General features: G+C 42.9%; 2 protein-coding genes across 3 annotated transcripts; one reads left to right on the top strand and one right to left on the bottom strand.

The window, feature by feature from the left end:
• Nucleotides 1–2,063: 2,063 nt before the first annotated feature.
• On the top strand, nt 2,064–13,757 carry LOC125302425 (transcriptional regulator QRICH1-like). Of its 2 annotated transcripts, none has more exons than XM_048255582.1 (12): nt 2,064–2,313; nt 4,813–5,093; nt 5,317–5,397; nt 5,606–5,746; nt 6,126–6,860; nt 9,960–10,119; nt 10,577–10,731; nt 10,875–10,989; nt 11,477–11,585; nt 11,900–12,051; nt 12,336–12,426; nt 12,786–13,757. In XM_048255582.1, exons 2-12 carry the CDS (start codon nt 4,839–4,841, stop codon nt 12,973–12,975), a joined length of 2,184 nt encoding a protein of 727 aa, XP_048111539.1. In that variant the 5' UTR covers nt 2,064–2,313; nt 4,813–4,838; the 3' UTR covers nt 12,976–13,757. The 2 variants fall into 2 exon arrangements, with proteins under 2 accessions (XP_048111539.1, XP_048111538.1); XM_048255581.1 differs by having other exon boundaries at nt 5,588–5,746.
• A 143-nt stretch (nt 13,758–13,900) lies between these two features.
• On the bottom strand, nt 13,901–16,659 carry rpusd4 (RNA pseudouridine synthase D4). The gene is made up of 7 exons (XM_048255583.1): nt 16,292–16,659; nt 15,990–16,161; nt 15,650–15,854; nt 15,446–15,539; nt 15,066–15,216; nt 14,818–14,915; nt 13,901–14,623 (listed from the first exon to the last, which is right to left on the bottom strand). The coding sequence occupies exons 1-7, from the start codon at nt 16,553–16,555 to the stop codon at nt 14,396–14,398; spliced, it is 1,212 nt and encodes a 403-aa protein (XP_048111540.1). The 5' UTR covers nt 16,556–16,659; the 3' UTR covers nt 13,901–14,395.
• Nucleotides 16,660–19,485: the final 2,826 nt, after the last annotated feature.

Raw genomic sequence — 19,485 nt, 5'->3', positions numbered from 1 at the left:
TGGGGCCAAATGAAATTCATAATGGCTAAAGAGCATAATTGTTGCCTTCTTTTTCATTCAGTATATGGCAAAAGAACTCTGTCCATAGAGCCAACGTAGGAGTTAAACTGTACACATTCTATTCAGATAAATAAGTTACGAAACCACTTTCCACTCACCTGCTGTTATTTAATCCAGCCTTCAGAACGAATCAGTGATTAAAGTGATTAATTCACTGATTTCAAATGCTGCTTGCAATTCTACCCCCAAATTGAAGTATGAAACAACAGCACAGACGATTAGATTATCAGAATTTCCACTGCACTCCATTCACTCAGGTGATGTTATCATGGGCCCCAGACTGGCATCCCCTCCTACAAGTTATGGAAGACTTCTGGGTTTTGAACAACCAAACAATCTGCTCCAGAGGAGGTCTTCTTCCACTGAAGAAATTCAAATGGTAAACTGAATTCCATATGGTCTGGGACACTGTAGCCTCTTTCTTCTAATGAGAGCATATGCACCTGGGCTGAGGGGACGTTCAGCTTTCTCTCCCTCTGTCACTTCACAGCTGGTTTGGGGTAATCTCTAAAGGATTTCTCTAAGATCATTAAGTGGCAGGGGCAAGAAGTGCATACGGAGGTTAGAAAACACACACACACACACACACTTTAACGGTTAGTGAACATGCAATAATGTGTAGGACTACTGGGAAGATTATTACAGTGTTACTGTATGATCCCTACCGCCACCCTCTGGGTGCCAAGCACAACCATCTTAATCTTGTGTGACTGGACTGGCTACCAGCCTACTGACTGGCTACCTCAACCATGAAATAAATTGCATTGGTGAGGACAGAATGACTGTCACACTTACACAGACATCAGTAGACTACTATCACACACACACACACACACACGTTTAGCTAAAGGAAATCTCAATTATTTAGTTTGAATTATCGTTTAGCTAAAGGAAATCTCAATGATTTAGTTTGAATTATAGTCAAAAAGATAGATCATAGGCTAGGCCTGCAACAGGCTATCCTGTAGGCTACATAGGCCAATCTAGTAGGTCTGTGTTTAGGAAAAGTATACGATTTTCTGGTTTTTATTCTCGTTTTCAGTGATCTTAATTCAAAGTGGGTCAGAGTAGGGTTAAGGGGGGGGGGGAGACCGTGGGAATTAACTCCTTCCTTTCTTCTAAAGATGACACATGAGTGCGCACCACGGATCTAGTCAGGTCTACCTTAAGAGCGCGGCCTGGCAGCATGTTGTAGGGTGAACAGGGGGAGGCCCTCGCAAGCACATGCCTAGCTCTTTAAGGCGGACTGAAGCAAATAAAGTGCTGTTAAAGGCACATACACCCTTTACGCTAACCTGAATCTGACAGATCGCTAAATGAATGTTAAGTGCTATGCATTTATCGGCCAGCTATTAGGGCAAGTGTTTGAAGTAAGAAGTTTGAGTAGCCTAATATTCAATAAGAACAATATCTATGTAGGCTATAGGCTATAGCCTATATATTAAGAGAATAGCTTATGTCTATGTTGATGTCAGACTGTTTTCCTAAGCCTACATAAGGACAAATAGATTCGTTCTTCATTATGTAGCCAATGCAAAAATGCTCATATTCCTTATGTTTGACCGAAAAGACAAGACTAGAGTAATGCTATGGGACTGTAGTAGTGGACTAGACCACAGAATCTCAATTTAGTTGAGCCTTTTGAAATAGCCTTATAAATAAAAGCGTCGAGAAATAGGTCTACTAGCCTAGGCAACAAAAATTTTGTTTTTCATTTAATAAAAAAACAACAAAAATCTGTGTGCCACATGTTGATATGATTAAATTCAGGAAAGGTAACCCTTTGCACATTAATGAAGTAATTGGCCTAGTCATATCAGAGCCAAAAACCAAATCTTTAGTGTGAAATATAAAACTATTGTATTCCTCTATCTGTATACAAATTATTAGTACACACATTATAGGTAACACATTAGCCACATAATTCGTGTTTACTTTTTTTATTATTGGAGCGGGACTCGAGTACACGCAATGCACGTTCCCGGTGTGATGAAATGTGTCGATGTGTGGTCCTCGTGCACGAACTAGGAAATGTGTTTATGGAAGACGTGTAGCCGGAAGGGGGAGCTCTCATTCCGTCTTTAGACTTCTCTGAAACGGCCTTCGGTTATCAGGACAGTCCGGGGACGTGTGCTATGACAGAGGGCCTACTTCCGTCTGCATTGAACTATTTAGCTAGTTATATGCAATAAGTATCTCTTTCTTTTATAACCGCATCGGTCCGTGCAATCCACAATAAGATCATTAAACACGGTAAGATACTTCTCGTGAGTATTCTTCTGCAGATTGTGTTGTTTTTATTTTTACAGCAGCGCAGATATCTAAACTGCCGACAAATAAGCCCACGTCATGTCATTTTGGTATTGTTTTTCGCTTCAGTAAATTGGACGAAATAAGAATAAGTATGCAGTGTTACATCTTCAGTAGCCACAGTCCAAATGGTAATGACATGTGGACAGGAATGAATAAGTTTCGTGGGGTTTTTATTTTTGAACGGAGTGTTTTGGCGGAACGGGAGGTTTTGGTTTTATTTAAGGTAGCATGGGAAGATGCCTCTTTAGCCTGCGTTAGCTACCTGCTTATAGCTTGTTACTTCTGGTCGTAAACATCTTCACAATGAATTACAAGGAGTTATTTGAAATGTTGTATAATCTATGTGTTGTTAAAATGCAATGTACTCATTGAAATTGTAATTATGAAATGTGCCAATATGCCCACTTTATATTGAATCATGCTAACGGACTAGCTAGTTGGCATAACATAAACACATGAAATGCGGTATCGTAATGGGTGGGTATGGAGCTAACATTAGCTAGCTAACGTTAGCAAACTGGTTCATTCTGATACCAACTTGTTAGCTAACGTTAGCTAGCCATCTAGGGAACATAGTGACGAACCAGAGTAAAACCGTCTCGACAACATGATTGTCACAAATTGCTTATACGCGTATATCTTCAATTAGGCCAGCTTCAGATTTTAACACAGTGTCTCTAAACGCACGTGAGTGTAATAAGATGATGTGCCCTTAGTTTACAAAATAATCTGTGTCAAAGGGAAACAGCTACATGGGTTGCCACCCCCAACATTTTGCACAGCTGCCTAGTGCCCACAGCCCCACCCTCTCAGGTATACATTCTGCTGGCCCCCCGTTTAGACACAAGTGAATGCATCTTCAAGTGCAATTGTGGAATTGACATTATGGATTTCATTATGTATTAATTTCATGTTGTGCATGAAAATGCACTTGCACCTAAGCACACTTTGGCAAAATGTTGTAATATTTGGCAAGATTATAATCTATGCTTGACGACTGTTGAAAAACAATTGTAGGATTTGGCATGGTAAATTACAAACCTTACTAATGCAATATCAGAAGAGTTCATATTCTTGGTATGCAATGTTCAGTTATGCACCAATGTTGTTGTTAGAACAATTTGTTATATATTTTAGCTTGTTTTCCCTAAGAACATATATTTTCTAGATAGCTATATGACTTTGGGTTATAACCTAGTGTCCTCAAGATAACAGGTAGGTCAAGTAAATAGGTTTGGATATGACAGTATGATTGTATTGTGGTTAACTAGACTAGCAATAGCAACTAACCTTTCTTCTCTCCCATCACCATCTATTAAAATCTAAAAATATATGTATACACTTTACCAATAGTTAATATGCATAAAGGACGGTGTCGGAAAATTGTAGGTTTGTCATTATTGTAAGATTTTTATCTTGGATAATATTGTTGCATGCACCATTGAGGAATTTAAAGGATTTAAAAAGCCATTGCAAGTGAATGTTCAAAACCGGATTCTCTAACTAATATTGCATTCATATTTATTAGATTAGATTAGATTCAACTTTATTGTCATTGTGCAGAGTACAAATGCAGAGACAACGAAATTCAGTTAGCATCTAACCAGAAGTGCAAAAATGCAGAAAAGTGCAATGTGAACAGTATTCTATAGACCGGTAGTGCAGCATAAACAGTATATGACATAATAGTGTAGTGTAGACAGTACTATACAGTTAAGGAAGTGGTATGGTTTACAGTAAAGGCCTACACACATGGCCAGTGAAGTGAATGGGGCAACACATGTGGCAAGTGGAACGACGGCCGTCGCATTGCTCTAATCGGCGCCTTTCTATTTTTCAGGGCGATTTTGATATGCATAATAGAAAACCACTGTATGGTCAGTTTATCTCCACTGAATCGATGCGTGATCGCGTCGCCAGTAGTGTGTCTAATAAAGCGATTAACAGAATTCCACCGTCGGGTTTGACTGTCACATCGCTGGCCGTGTGTGGTGGCCTAAGGATATGTGCAGTGTATTAACAGTAACATTCTTAGAGCAGGATAAATATGGATATGCAGTATGAACAATATAGACAGATATGTGAAGTGTATTAACAAGAACATCATGAGTAGTGAAAATAAGTTTGTGTTCAGTATGAACAGATATGTACAGTTGACTATGGAGTATTGCCTACAGTAGGAAAGCAGTAACATTATGGACCCTTTCAAGAGAGTTCCATTATCAGCATCATAGTTGGCCCCACAAGACTTCCTTTTTAACATTCCATATGTTATCTTAATGCAGAGGAAGTAGACTGGGGCCCAAATAGAACGTTCAAGCATTGTTTTTGTTTACCTTGTTGAAAGGGTCTATAAGAGCTGTAGAAATAGTATGTACCGTTTATAAATATAAACAGAATGCCATCTGCTACACAACGATCAATGTGGTTGTGCCACAGGCTCCAGGGGAGGGTTGTGAGACGCCATGAGCGAGCCGATGGAGGGCGGCACGGTTTCCTTTGATGAGTACGTGAGGCAGAAGGCCCGCACCGTGCCACAGCATCGCATGAAGGAGTTTCTGGAATCACTGGCCACCAAAGGCCCTGAGGTGCTGCAGGAGTTCAGCCAGCAGGGTGGCACCCCGACCACCACCACCACCATGGTCTACCAGCAGGGGGCAAACTGCATCTACACAGACAGCACAGAGGTGGCAGGGTCCCTGCTGGAGCTCGCCTGCCCTGTAAGACCTTTTTCCACAACCAGTCAGAAAATGTCATTTAAATGAGTTTCATTTTGCATGAAAACTGATGGGAAATGCACCGGGGTGCTGTAGGGTAATTAATATGAAGCTAAAAATAGAGTGCGCAAAATATATGTTTTCATCATTCAGCTTGGTTAAAGGTGTCTGAAATAACTAGATATGAGTTTAACCGGTGTCTGTCTGCCTGGCTGTGTCTAACCAGGTGCAGGTCACATCTGCACAGATCACGCCACAGCTGGCTGCAGCTGTGCATCAGGCCTCTGAGCAGCAGATCCAGGTGCAGGTCAGTGGTAAACCCTCAGACAATCTAAAATATCTAGACGCAACTACCAAAATACATATTAGATTAGCTTAAGCTCCTCTGTGCCCATTTGACACTGCCAGCTTCATGCATTGCAATTGAGTTCTTTTAATTTCTCTTACAATAGTTGCAGTAGTCATAGCCCACCCATTAAGACTACAAATGTTCCTAGTGTCATTCTGCATGGCAGGTGCAGATACAGGGTGACCAGGGTCAGACGGTGGGCCAGGTGCTGCAGGTTTCATCACCTTCTCACCAGCAGTTGCAAGGCATCACCACGGCAGCACAGCTTGTGCAGCAGGGAGAACTCACAGAGGAACAGCATCAACAGGTACAGTGCATTTAATGACAGAAGCTCCAGTCACTCACACAAACACACACTTACGGCTCCCACACACAGTTGCGTTCCGTCAGCGCATGCCAGTGGGTGTTCCCGGCGGTAGCTATGCAAATGACTTGAAGTATAACTGTAATTTGATTGGCTGGTGCCTTCCGTTGTTACAACGGGTGGGCAACGGGTGACGTAAGCCCATGTAAAGTGGACGGGATGCGTCTCCAGCACTGCACTGCGCGCAGCTGTGTGTGGGAGCCGATACCGATTCCCCTTTATCCTTATCTCTATGCACCTATAAATGTATGTTAAATACATTATATATCGCTCACACATCTCCCTGAATAAGCCCTTAGAGTATCTCGTGTGTTCTCCTCAGATCCAGGCTCAGCTGGTGGCTGCGGTAGCGGGAGGGCAGCAGATCCAGATCCAGACGGTCGAGGCCCTGTCTCCTGTGCAGCAGGGCCAGCAGCAGGGCTCCCCCCGCGAGGCCGAGCGTCGGCCCAGCGGCTCCAGCCCCGCCGGCGTGCTGCAGCCAGCCAAGAAGCGCAAGGTGGACATGCCGCTGGCTACCGTGTCGTACGCGCTGCCACAGGGCCAGCAGCTGGCAACCGTGCTGGCCATCCCGCAGGGCCAGGGCCAGCAGAGCTACGTGTCGCTGCGGCCCGACCTGCTGACGGTGGACAGCACGCACCTGTACAGCACCACCGGCACCCTCACGGGGCCCTCGGGCGAGACGTGGACCATCCCCGTGTACTCGGCGCCCCAGCCGCAGGGCGTGGCACACATCGCCATCCCGCAGGAGGCCTACAGCGCCGCGTTGCAGCTGCAGACGCTTCCCATTGCCACGGCAACCACCGCCACTGACGACAAAGACAAGATGGCTGCCGGCGGGGTGGCGCAGCACCAGGTGGTGGCGTCGTCGGGGACGGGCACACAGGAGGAGGTGGTGCAGATGTTCCCAGCGCAGTTCATGAACGGGAACATCCACATCCCCGTGGCGGTGCAGACAGTGGGAGGGGCCTATCAGGGGGCCACGCAGGCCCTGCACATCTGGGACCCGCAGCAGCAGGGCCAGTTAACAGACGGCCAGGAGCAACAGCTCCACCTACAGGTCAGATACTGGGCAGGGAGGGCAGCTCACTCTGGGTTTGACTCAAACACTTGAAGCCATGTCGTTCCTTTGGTTAAATAAATGTTGTTCACAGTTTTAACACATTACATTGTCATAGAGATTGTGTAATGTTGCCATTTTACTGGTAGTACCCAATACCTATATCCAGGAGCACCTGCAGGAATGAATGGTATGGTACGCACACCCGCCTATAGACCCCCACCCGCGCTCAACGAAACTTTCAACGCGTTGATAATATTTGCCCGTTTCCTGGTTAGGTTCATGCATTGGTCAGCTAAAAAGTAGCCTACATAGTACTAACAACATCCACATGCAATATCTTTACAACAACAACTTTATACAGCCCCATATATACAGTGTTATATCCATGATGAGTCTTGAATTAGTGAATTAGCTTAACATTGTGTGCTAATAACCAGGTAGTATACAAAACATATTGATGTCAATGGTGAATTTTGCCCATGTTCAGGGTGGAAAGTGAAAAAGAAAGATTTGCATAAGACAAGTCAAATTGGTGTTTTTAAAAAGAAAAGATAATGGAGAATAAAGAAAAAAATATTTAAAAAATCTTTGTACATTCCCACAAGGTGTTTAGGTGCTCTGACAATGAGAACCAAAATTATTTTTTAGACTTCTAAGGTCTGCTGTTCAGACCCTGAAGGAATTTATTTTCTGTTCATTGTTTTTTGTGAGAGTGTTTCTACTTATCTCAGGCTCTTGATTTATTTTCCTTACTATGTTGAGTACAAATATGTCTTCTGAAGGCTTAAACAGAGCCCAGCCAAAAACTCCAATAAAATTTGTATCAACTTTGAGGGACAGCTATGACCATGCAGGATTATCCAGACCAAACGTGACGATTTTGCTACATACTATATTCCTATTTATTCCTACATTCCTATTTATGTACCAGCATGCAAAATTTGAACCTCCTACGTGGTTTAGTTCTTGTGCTGTGGGCTTGTGAACTTTGACAAAAAAAAAGAGCCGAACAAAATCGACACCCCCCTCCCCCTGTAAAACTGGCTGTATCTTGGAAAGTATTGATCTTACATAAGAGTAATTTTACAGTGTGTCTCCTGGGTAACATAGGTACACCTGGTAATTTTTTCAGAATTTTTTGAGACCTAAGTGCGTGGGCCCTGGTTGAATTGACGTGGAATGACCCATAATTGTTGTGTGTGTGTGTTCTCTCTCCTGCTCAAACAAAAGGTGTGCGTGTGCATATAGTTCTGGATTAAGTTGATTTTGATAACATGTTTACAAACTTTGCTTACAGAAAATTGTAAATAGCCTACTGTCATACAGTTAATGGGCTACTGTGCAGAGTTAGGAAGTTATGCTAACTTGGTGTGAATACACACACACACAGGGGAAATTCTCTCTCGTTGTTGAGTAGCCTGATGGTACGCACAGTGCGTACGGGCGTACATCTGCAGGCGCGCCTTCCAATATCCGTGTAACGTTAGTGACATAAATGTCCCTGATGAATATCATTCCATTTATGAGATCTAACTCAAACCATGTAGTCTCTAGAACAGGGGTCTCAAACACCCGGCCAAATCCGGCCCGCGTCCTGCCCAATTCCGGCCCGCGACGTATGACAAAATAATAATGTAATCCGGCCCTTGAGGCTATCAATTGCGACAAACAACGATACTGATTAAAATAGACGATAGATCCAGGTACGGTGACAAATCTCATTTATAGGCCTACTCTGCTCCACTCTGTGCAAGACATCCATAGCTTGATTCAAACCCAAAATCGCTGCGCAAAGTTTTCAGGAAATACTTGTATTACACGCGAGAAACACAAAGGCGTGCATATGTAATGGCGCTGAGGCGATGCAGGCCATAGTGTTGCAGAAATTGAAGCAGAAATAGGCCTACACCAAATGTTGAAAAACGTTCACGTGCGATGAAGTCTTAGGTAAGCTATGTTATTCACCTATTCTAATTCTGAAGGAGAATATCCTTTTGGAGATTATGATCGATCGTCTATGACAGTGATAGTCACGCGGTCGTCTGTGAATGGAGGTGCGTGTATACAGCGGTGTCCACTAAGCATACCATGCTTGTTTCGACCCTCTGCCCAACATAGCTTGGAGGTTGCAGTGGTAATCGTGATGATGGTGTCCGTAATGGATGTGGTACAGACAGCAGGGCTAGTAGAAATAGGGCTCTAAAGAACTACAAAGTCAACCGCAATATGATCACGAACTTCTGGGTACTGCAGATTACCCATGATAGGAACTGTTTGACCAGAATACTTTATTGTAGGCCTATATTGTAGTAATCTATTAAACTAAACCACAACATATTAGGTGTTGGTATACATCTTAGGTGTTTTCCTGTTAATTTGTTATGTGGGTAATATGAAAAAAGGAAAGTAAACCTGCTTAAATATCTTCATCCAGTATTTACTGAAAGTGCATAATTTGAGGTGCTTGCCATCCAGTGACAAATTACATGGGTAAATTTACCCCCTTCATAAACTTTTGTTTTACTCAAAGATTTTTACATTTACAGTAGGACTTCATCTCTGACCACTTTCAAGCCATGGCCTTTTGAAATTTTATAAAATAATATTGAAATATTATAAAAAAATCAATGGTCTTGCTTTCTTAACCCTGATGCCTAGTTTGCCAGGTTTAAAAAAGTTATGAGAGGAAATATTTTTATTTGGTGTGAAACACACACACCTGTTTTTATGTTTTTCATTTATTTTATAATTTGTATTAATATTTATTTTATCATTATTTTATTTATAAGCTAAGGTTGCTAGCACAGGTGTCTAAAACTAGATAAAAACACTTGCACTTTCTGTTTGCAGTTTTGTGTGGTATTTGAAAAAAAGAACATTGCATTTTCAGAAATAGCCGGCCCTCCAATCAGATGACGTTGGCAGAATTGGCCCCCAGCTCATTTGAGTTTGAGACCCCTGCTCTAGAATATCTTTGAGAAATCCATGAAGATTTGAGTGGAGGACTGCACTAGTTCAGTTCACTCATGAGGACATTTGTATAGGGTGTTACCTAATTGTATATGAGAGTTGTTGACCGTTGTGGGTGTTGTCCAGGCTCAGGTGGAGGGAGAGCAACAAGGCGAGACCACGACAGAGCTAATGCTCCCCATCTCACTGAAGCCAGAGGAGGGACTGGAGGTGTGGCGCCTCTGGGTCCACCGCAAGAACGCCGAGATGGACAAGGAGGAGCAGAACAAGCTGGCCCCCATTGGACGTGAGTACAGGAGGATAATCGGATTGGCTGGGACAAGTTGGGAGTTTGAATGGACTGTTGTTATTCAATTAGGCCAGGGGTTTCCAACATTTTTGGCAGACGACCCTATTTTGATGTCACAAGACCCCAATCATTCACAACATGTTGAGAGAGAGAGCGCATCTCATCTCTGCTGTAACATCCAGTTGAGAGCGGTATATTTCCCCAAATGTCCCAGCAAGCTAATTCGTTTGTTTGACTAACTCGCCTGGTTGTTTTGCTACTGCTACTGCTATTTTTTTATTATTTGAATTTTTATGTAATACCCCATTTGAATTTCATTCGACCCCATGGTTGGGAAACAATGAATTAGGCATACACATTCAGTTGACCCTTTCTCTTTTTCTCTGTGTGTTTCTTTCCCTCTCCCCCCCTCCCTCTCTCCCTCTTCTCTCTCCCTCTTCTCTCCCTTGCCCAGGTCGTCAGCCTCTGCGGTTCCGTGAGGACTTGGTGTCGAGTGCGGTGGCCGAACTGAATGTGGCCCTGTCCCTGATGACGCAGGAGGCCAAAGGCCTGGAGGAGGAGCCTTTTGAGGCTGACGCCCTCTACTACGTCTTCCTGTGCATTCAGAAGGTATCTCCGGTTCTTTTGAATTGATAGCCCAATTGTTTTTTTTTTCTTTTCTATAAAGTGAGCTGTAAAGTAAGTCACACAAAAAGATGTCTCTTGTATTTGAAATTCTTTTTCATCCCATTCTGCCTTTTGTCTCCTCATAGTACCTGTTTGAAAATGGACGGGTAGATGACATCTTCTCCGATCCTTACTATACACGCTTCTCACAGTGTTTACACAAAGTGCTTGAAGAGTACAGGCCTAATGTACATCCACTAGGTAAGACATCATCCTGATCGTGTGTGTGTGTGTGTGTGTGTGTGTGTGTGTGTGTGTGTGTGTGTGTGGTGGAAAGCTTTTGAGAGAACGAGTACTAAAGTGCTTTGTACAACCCCTTAAGGTGAAAAACTGAATTGAGTATTTAAAGCTTGTGCCTTGTTTTAAGAACATGATGATGACTATGATAATGCCAATTATGGCATGGCTAAAAGGACATGTTAAATGAATCTGCTGATGGTAGAACCATTATTAATGGATGCTTTATCTAGTTTTTTTTACATAGATCTGTATCACCACGTCTTACATCACTTCTTATAATGCATTATTTTATCACATATATATTTTTAGTGTAGCTCTCAATTTCTACATGCTTTCTTTCTCGCACACACACACACACACACACAGAAACACACAACATTCCCTTGTCTCATGTGATAGTGTTGTGGGTAGCTGACCACATGTGTGTTGGCCTCTCTGTTCCCCACAGGCTACATCATCCCCAGTCACGTAACTGAAGAGATGCTGTGGGAGTGCAAGCAGCTCGGGGCCCACTCGCCCTCCACACTCCTCTTCACGCTCATGTACTTCAACACCAAGTGAGCAGAAAACCATCTTCCTCCATCTTCCCTTTCCCTGTCTGTCTTACAGGGAAGCTACACCAGGCGCGTAACTGAAGCGTTCCGTTCGCGACGTGCAAAAATCCATTTTAGAAGAATGGTCTATTTTTTATTTTTTTTTTTTTTTTTCGAACCTACGCGCCGCTATCACGTCTGGTGTAGCTACTTCCATTGATTATAGTCAATTATAGTGTATCCATTCTACATGTAGCCTATAGTAATAGTTTTTGTTTACTATTAGCTGTATGAGAGGGACTCGTTTGATTAACTGAAATGGCTTGTGTCTACGTCAGGTATTTCCAGCTGACAACAGTGGAGCAGCATATGAAGGTGGCCTTCTCCAAAGTGCTAAGACACACAAAGAAGAACCCATCCAACCACAAGGACAAGAGCACCACCATCCGCTATCTGAAGGGCTCAGGACCCCATCACCTTGGCCAGAAGGGTGAGGAGCTCGGCCTTACAGCACCTCCTCAATGTCAAAACGCAGAGGAAGACATGTTTGTGTTTGTGAAAAATCATTCCATCACACCAAATTGGATCATTGTTGTAACAATAGAAGTATCATATGTGACAATAGCTATTTGTCATGCAGTCTTCTTAAGATAGAGAAATCGTAGTGTCATCTTAATCAATGACTGGTGAGACATCTATGCAGAACTGGCACATTACTTAACTGTCCAAAATAAAAAATGTCCACACAAACTAACTTTTATTCTGTTGTCACAGTGACTGATGACATGTATGCAGAGCAGGCAGAGGACCCCGAGAATCCACTGCGATGCCCTATCAAACTCTATGACTTTTACCTCTTCAAATGGTGGGTCTAACCTTTGACCTTGTCTGTTAAATGTGGTTTTGTTTCAACCTGTTCACTATCTTGAAGGAGAAAAGACTGCTGCAGAAAATGTATTTTCATGAAATGTTGTCTTGAGTGAATATATAAACATGTATGGCGGGTGTCGTTCTGTTACCAGTGATATACCGGTGATGTTCTGTCATCACACAAAAAAATATATCCTAGTAGAAAATACTTAACTATCGAAAATGTTCAGTGCTGTAATCAGTCTGCTGCACCTCATGAGTTCTCATTACCTTGCTGTTTCATTCATCTGTCCTGGTTTACTGCTGCTGGGGTTTTCCTTGTTCATCATCCATCTTTTCCATGTCGTCCTACAGCCCTCAGTGTGCTAAGGGGCGGAATGATACATACTACCTGACTCCAGAGCCAGTGGTCGTGCCCAACAGCCCTATCTGGTACTCCACACAGCCAATCCCCAGCCAGCAGTTGGAGCACATGCTCACACGCATCACAATGGTGCGGGAAATCCAAGAGGTCATCGCCATAGCGTCCACAAATGTAAACTGACAAGAGTGAGCATCTGTCCGTCCATTGTGGAGGATTCACTATTAGAACTGCTCCCTGCCGACAGCAGCCGGGAGGATTCCAGCATTCCTTGCTGGAAGTTGAACTTGATGGCCTTTCACCTTTTTTACGTAAAGTATATATAAGAATATGTACACCTAAAGAAACATCTCTGTTGAATCACCTGACAACAACCATCATGACACCCACTACAGTGAATGGAGCCTTTCTTAAAGTTGCTCAGTCATGAACTGAAAGCTTAATTACACCAGTCATTTGCAAGTTTCATAAAATAAGTACTCAATCTCTTTTGTGAACAGACCTAAGGAAAACACTTTTTCTGATCTAGACGGCTTGGGAAGATGACACACATGCACGTCTCCAACCTACTCAAATCCGTTGGCTCTGATCCTCACACTTTGCCTTCACTAGTGAGGAAGACCCTACAGAGCAAGGTCATGGCTCCCTGTAGCACGTAATCTGCAGTATGGTTATATATGAAATATGATTTCTGTTCTGCTTTTTATTTTTATATCTGTATGTTTGATCTCCTGTCTCTGTTGATATACTGGAGTTGGGAGGTTATGCAGGAAAAGTTCATGGTTTCAAACATGCTTTTTGTACAGTTTTTGTCCTTTGTGGTGTGTTGTAATTCAGGGGGGGTTTACTCCCATGTTTGCCACTGTTTTTATGTTAAATCAAAAGGTGTTTACAAACAGGTGTTTTGATTAGTCATCATGATGGTATGAATTAATTGGAATATCAATACATATTGGTAAACACTTTCTTTGCCTTCCCCAAATTACTGTTTTTAGTGACCAATTACAAATATTGGTAGGTTTAATTTATTTACAACTTGACGACTCTGAAATAACAATAGGAATATATATATATATATATATGAATATATATATATATATATATATAGGAATATGCAAATCACCTTTATTCAGCATCAACACTTGAATTTACCTGCAAAAACCTGCTTACCTTGGAGTAAGTCAGTAGCTGTTCAACACGACAAAGTTGCTTAAAAAAATGAATGTTGCCAATTTTGAGTTCTGAGTTTTGAAGTGTTATATGTGACTTATTACAGCTACATACAGGATACAATTAGCATTCCTTCATTTGCCCTCTATATGAATATGAGTGCATTGTCATCCCAGAGCTTAAAGCCTCCAGAAATGTGAGCACATTTATAAGTTACAACAAATGTAGCGTATCGTAGTTCATATTTAATAACGGAAAACAAGTGGCCTTATAAATATCTAATTCATCAGAGCAGAAACCCAGTCCATATATGGGCATGAAACAAGCTATTTGATCCATTTGTTGTAGGTTCCTAAACCAGGATTACCCATGAAGAGAGAGCTGGAGATTCCAAGCCTCCCATTTCTCCTCAGTCATCAGAGACTTTTAAACATCACTGGTGTGTCTGGATGTCTGTCTCAGTTCCATTTTTGTCTGGTAGGGAAATATGTAGCCTTTGCAAAGTACTTGTCAAGAACCTGGGTAACCGGCTGGATACAATGAGTTCGCGGTGACCTCTGAACCCGGGGACTGTCAGCTGGCGATGGTGTAGGTGTAGAGGAAGATGGCGTGCTTTGCTCTGCTCCAGGCCCAAGCGACGTAAAACTCCCTCTGGCAGTTGCTAGAAATGCACAGAAATGCTTATCTAGGATTTTGGCACAATTCAAAAGTAGTAGAAAAGCCCACTCTTTTGTCTTCAATCTCAATTCACTCTATTGATTATGAAATCACCTTGAATGATAAGTTAATTGTCAAACTGGAAACAACTTTACCAGAGACCAATTTCCAGTTAAAGATGTTAGATGAAATGGTTACCTGAGGTGCTAGCTTATTCCAGTGGGCATATTTATGATCACCCAGAATGGGGCATCCAAGTGCAAAAGCCATGTGGACTCGCAACTGATGCTTCACGGCTAAAGGTTAAAAGGGGGGGGAAAAAAAGTCTTAAAGCTACAAACCACTGTAAATCCCAGGTGCATATATTTGACTATACCTGTGAACAAAATAAAAAAGATGCCTTCTTTAGCAACATTGGAGGGTAAGATTGGTTAGACACAACTCACCTGTGATTGGCTGGAGCTCCACAAGGCTGCAGCCATGGGTGCTGTCCAGCACACGATAGTTAGTCACTGCACTACGGGCACTTCGGTTGGCTCGAACCCGAGTCACGCCCTCTCCATTATCACTGGTGCGGAAGAGAGGACTAAGCCCCATCTGATGCCAATCATTTCAAGGTCAGGGTGTGTGCAAAATGTGTTGTTTAAATAAGCCTTAGCTAACAAACAACCTGTAGATTTATTGTGCTTTGGCAGAGAAACTGGAGGCATTACACAAATCAACACAATGTGTGTTTTAATACGCCATTGCAGACCAATGTCATAACTGTGTTATATCTGGAACTATGATGATTTTGCATGCAATGTCCACTCATAATGTAACTTACCTTAAAGTGGGGTTGTGCTCCAGTGACCTCTCTCTCAATGACCGGTATATCTACAACCCCTTCTGAGGGGACAGGTACACCAACGACCACCGCCCTGCAAAGCAAAATAAAGCTTGAGTGTTCAACTGAGGTTTGTTCCCTCAAGGAGGGGGAACACAGCTGTAAATTATTGCATTGCATCTGGAACTCCATAGCTGTTTGTACCAGTACTTCCTCTCCATTTGCAGGGCCTTGAAGAGGCTGTGAATGTGGTCAGCTGCCTCTTCTGTTTGGGCAAGCAGTAAAGTACCAGTTGTATCTTTGTCCAGACTGTGACAAATGTGCAACCTCGTTTCTGTCCGCATACCATGGACCATTTTCGCCAACACTGGCAACACATTTTTTATGCTGGTTGTGGCATCCGTTGAATCTACATTGGACATGAAAATTCAATAGGTTTAGGTTAAGATAAAAAAATGAAAATTCAATAGGTTACTTATGTAGCCTATGACATAACTGTCGGTGGTTAGCCAATGTCTGCATTAGTATCCGCATAAAACCATACCGTGTAATGGAACTCCATAAGGTTTGTTGATTGCGATTACATCTTGGTTTTGGAAGATTATGCTTTTGTGTAAAGCCTTGGCTAGCACGTTAGGGTGTACATTTTGTAACTGTTGGCTAAGTTGTTTAAGTTGTGAGACTCTGTGCTGCACCGGGGAGACTGCAGTGTGCGTCTAAAAAACATAAGCAGACATAACCATATGAACTTGATCTTCATACTGCAACGTGAAGTTCTAGGCTACTCATCACAAGAAAAATGCAATGTATGCTACAAAGAGTATCATATAATATTTGTCAACCAACCTCTTTGAAATTATCGGTCTTTGGTATTTTTCGGCTTTTGGATTTTACTTTAGACTCACGTTCTCGCTGTACAAGGTCAATAGCTTTCAGACCCGTATTGTTTTTTGATACTTGACCACCAGTTTCTTTCCCTACGGGTCTCATAAGCGTGCGGACAACCTGAGTTTGTAACGTTGATACAGACAGTATTTCACATGACGACCACGTTTTCAAACAGTGTAGACATGCATTACCTATTCCGCCATTCACAAATAGTTTAGCCATTATTGTGTACGCGACGTTAAACTCGCAAATAACTAAAAACAGGACACTTGTGGACCATACAGTAAAAGGTTGTGGACATGTGAACACCAGGACCGACGGACCAGTTCCGGGTTACTCGCCTTAACTAGGTGTCAAAATAAAGGTTGGTCGCTTTGTGTACATTTTTGCAAAGAATGTGTTACAAGCCCACGAGCTCCTAAACTAAGTTGACTTGGGAAAAAATCCGCACACCAAAGATATGATTTTTTTGCCTTCTAGGAATTTGTGATGTAGAATACTGGAGCAGGCAGGGGTGTCCCTGTGGGATTGTGCATCAATGAGGAACTAGGTTAGCCTAGAAATCTAGACGCACCCAGAGAATGTCTAATAAGGGGAGAACCGACCGGGAGAACCGCCACTCTCGGGAAACTTCCGGTTTCTGAACTGGTTGCAGTTCCTTTTCTGGTTCCACATGAGGGCGCCAGAGCCCGTTTACGGAGAGCCGCATCACTCCCTATTAACTCCATTGTACCTGCAATCTGTTGCAGTTCCGCTAGGGGCGATCACGAATAAGTGCAAAAACAATGGGGGTCTATGGAGCTAGACGGCTAAATCTGTCCTGGTTGTCGTTGAGAAATTGAAGATTTGATTGTGGTTTCTGCAAGCTCAATATGGATTATAGTTCAAAAGTTGAATGAACGAGTAGTCACGTCCTTTCGATTTCTTACAGGTTGGGTTGGGTTGGGTAGCTTTCTGCAAATGAATTACGTCATTGACACATTTGAAAGGCTTTTTAGAACAAATAAGTGACTCAAACAATATAATACTCAGCGGTTTGTATTTTCTCTGCCCCCTTTTTTGACTGCAACATTCGAATTTCTGGGCAAAAAATTATATCCCGAGAAAAGTGGATTTAAGGGGTACAGCTCCATAGGCATTCTGCACTTATTCGTGAGCGCCGTCATGTGGAATCAGAAAAGGAACTGCAACCAGTTCAGAAACCGGAAGTTTCCCGAGAGTGGCGGTTCTCCACTTATTAGACATTCTCTGAGGGCGCTCACGAATAAATGCAGAATTAATGGAGGTCTATGGAGCTGTACCCCACTGTAATCCACTTTTCTCGGGATACAATTTTTTGCCCAGAAATTTGAATGTTGCATGCGAAAGAGGGGACAGAGAAAATACACACCACTGAGTATTATATTTTTTTAGTCACTTATTTGTTCTAAAAAGCCTTTCAAATGCGTCAATGACGTCATTCATTAGCAGAAAGCTAGTGTGTTGCGGGCAACAACGACCCAACCTGTAAGAAATCGAAAGGACGTAAGTAGGCCTACTCGTTCATTCAACTTTTGACCTATAATCCATAGTGAGCTTGCAGAAACCACAATCAAATCTTCGATTTTTCAACGACAACCAGGTGAAAGAGACAAATTTAGCCGTCTAGCTCCATAGACCCCCATTGTTTTTGCACTTATTCGTGATCGCCCCTAGCGTAACTGCAACAAATTGCAGGTACAATGGAGTTAATAGGGAGTGATCCGGCTTTCTGTAAACGGGCTCTGACGCACCCTAGTCTAGCAACTTTCCATTGGCTTGTGAGCTCGAAAAATTAAACTTCTATCAGGCCAATCAAATCGTGTATAGAGTCGTTAGGTGGGCTTAACATAATGATTGATGGCAGAGTTGCAACGGTTTGGCTTGAATTCCCTGCTACTTGAAAACAAATAAGATGGATGTTGCTGTTGGCGAACAGTGTGAGACGAGTTAAGCTTTTATTAAGTTGGCTGCTGGTTGCGTGTAGAGGGAATTTGAAAGACAACCGATTATCCCGCCCCTCGGACTGAGCACTGCAAACGGTGAGTGCCCAGACCCTACATTTTAATGTGGGTCTGGCTCGTCAGGCTAGAACTAGGTGCTCAGGGATGTACAATGCATGGACCTTTCTTTTATCACCAGCAAAAGCAGTGGCAGCCACCCATCTGTTCTGAAGCTGGCTGCGTTTCTCTCTGAGGTAAATCTGCCCAAGCCTACTCTATTACTGGCAGGTGATCCAGATAAGTCGGTTGAGTTTAGAGAATGCTCCCCCCTCAACGCCACCTTCAATAGCTCCGGTTCCCAAGAGTTGTGCAGAGCTCCTGGAAAGTCCCTGCAAAAGCCTCATGCCTCAAATGCCTCTTGCCCTGGGCAGCCATGGTTGGCCAGAAGAATTTATTATTTTAAGATGGATGACACAGCCCTAGCGAGCAGGAGGACAAGGCTGGCAGATAATGGCATAGACGCGGGAAGGGGGGTGCTGCGGGGGCTGCAGCCTCCCTCGTCATAGCATCAGCCCCCCATGGTGGGGGGCTGTGGAGTACAGGCGCGCGGGAACCTATTTTTGACCAGGGGTGCTGAATAACAAAAATGATGGATGTCCGACGATTCCCCCCTCCTCCCTCCCCTGGACATGTTTAGGATTTTGACTGCTAAATACGTCATTTTAGTGCGGTGTGCGGGTGATAGCGAGAAGTTTTAGAAAAGTTCTGGGCAGCCACAAATTCCAATGTTCCTCGACAGCACTCCGAGTCCACTGCGCCCACCCTAACCCCCCACAGAAGCGCACTTGACATCGTTAGCCTATTTCAGTATAGCTAAGGAAAATTACTTTTCTGATCGTCAAAACCCCACCAGAGATGTTAGGCTTTAAATATAGGCTAATAATCAGGCTGCAATGATCTCGCAAATAATTTCTGAATAGCCTAAAGTGTGTCGTCTCCACAGCAAGTATGTGTCCTAATAATTTCTATCTTAGCGACTAGGATAGTGAAATGATTTTACTAGCTATGCATTTATTATTTTTGCAAAACTGTAAAACACAATTAAAGTTTCTTTCAGGTTATCCATGGTTTTTTTGAACGTGTAAATCGCATAGAATATGTAGGCCTATATCAACCGTAGGCCTACACACT

Source organism: Alosa alosa, chromosome 10 (genome assembly GCF_017589495.1).
Source record: "Alosa alosa isolate M-15738 ecotype Scorff River chromosome 10, AALO_Geno_1.1, whole genome shotgun sequence".
NCBI lineage: Eukaryota > Metazoa > Chordata > Actinopteri > Clupeiformes > Clupeidae > Alosa > Alosa alosa.
Note: the sequence above shows the minus strand (reverse complement) of the source record. Positions and strands in the feature narration are given on the sequence as shown.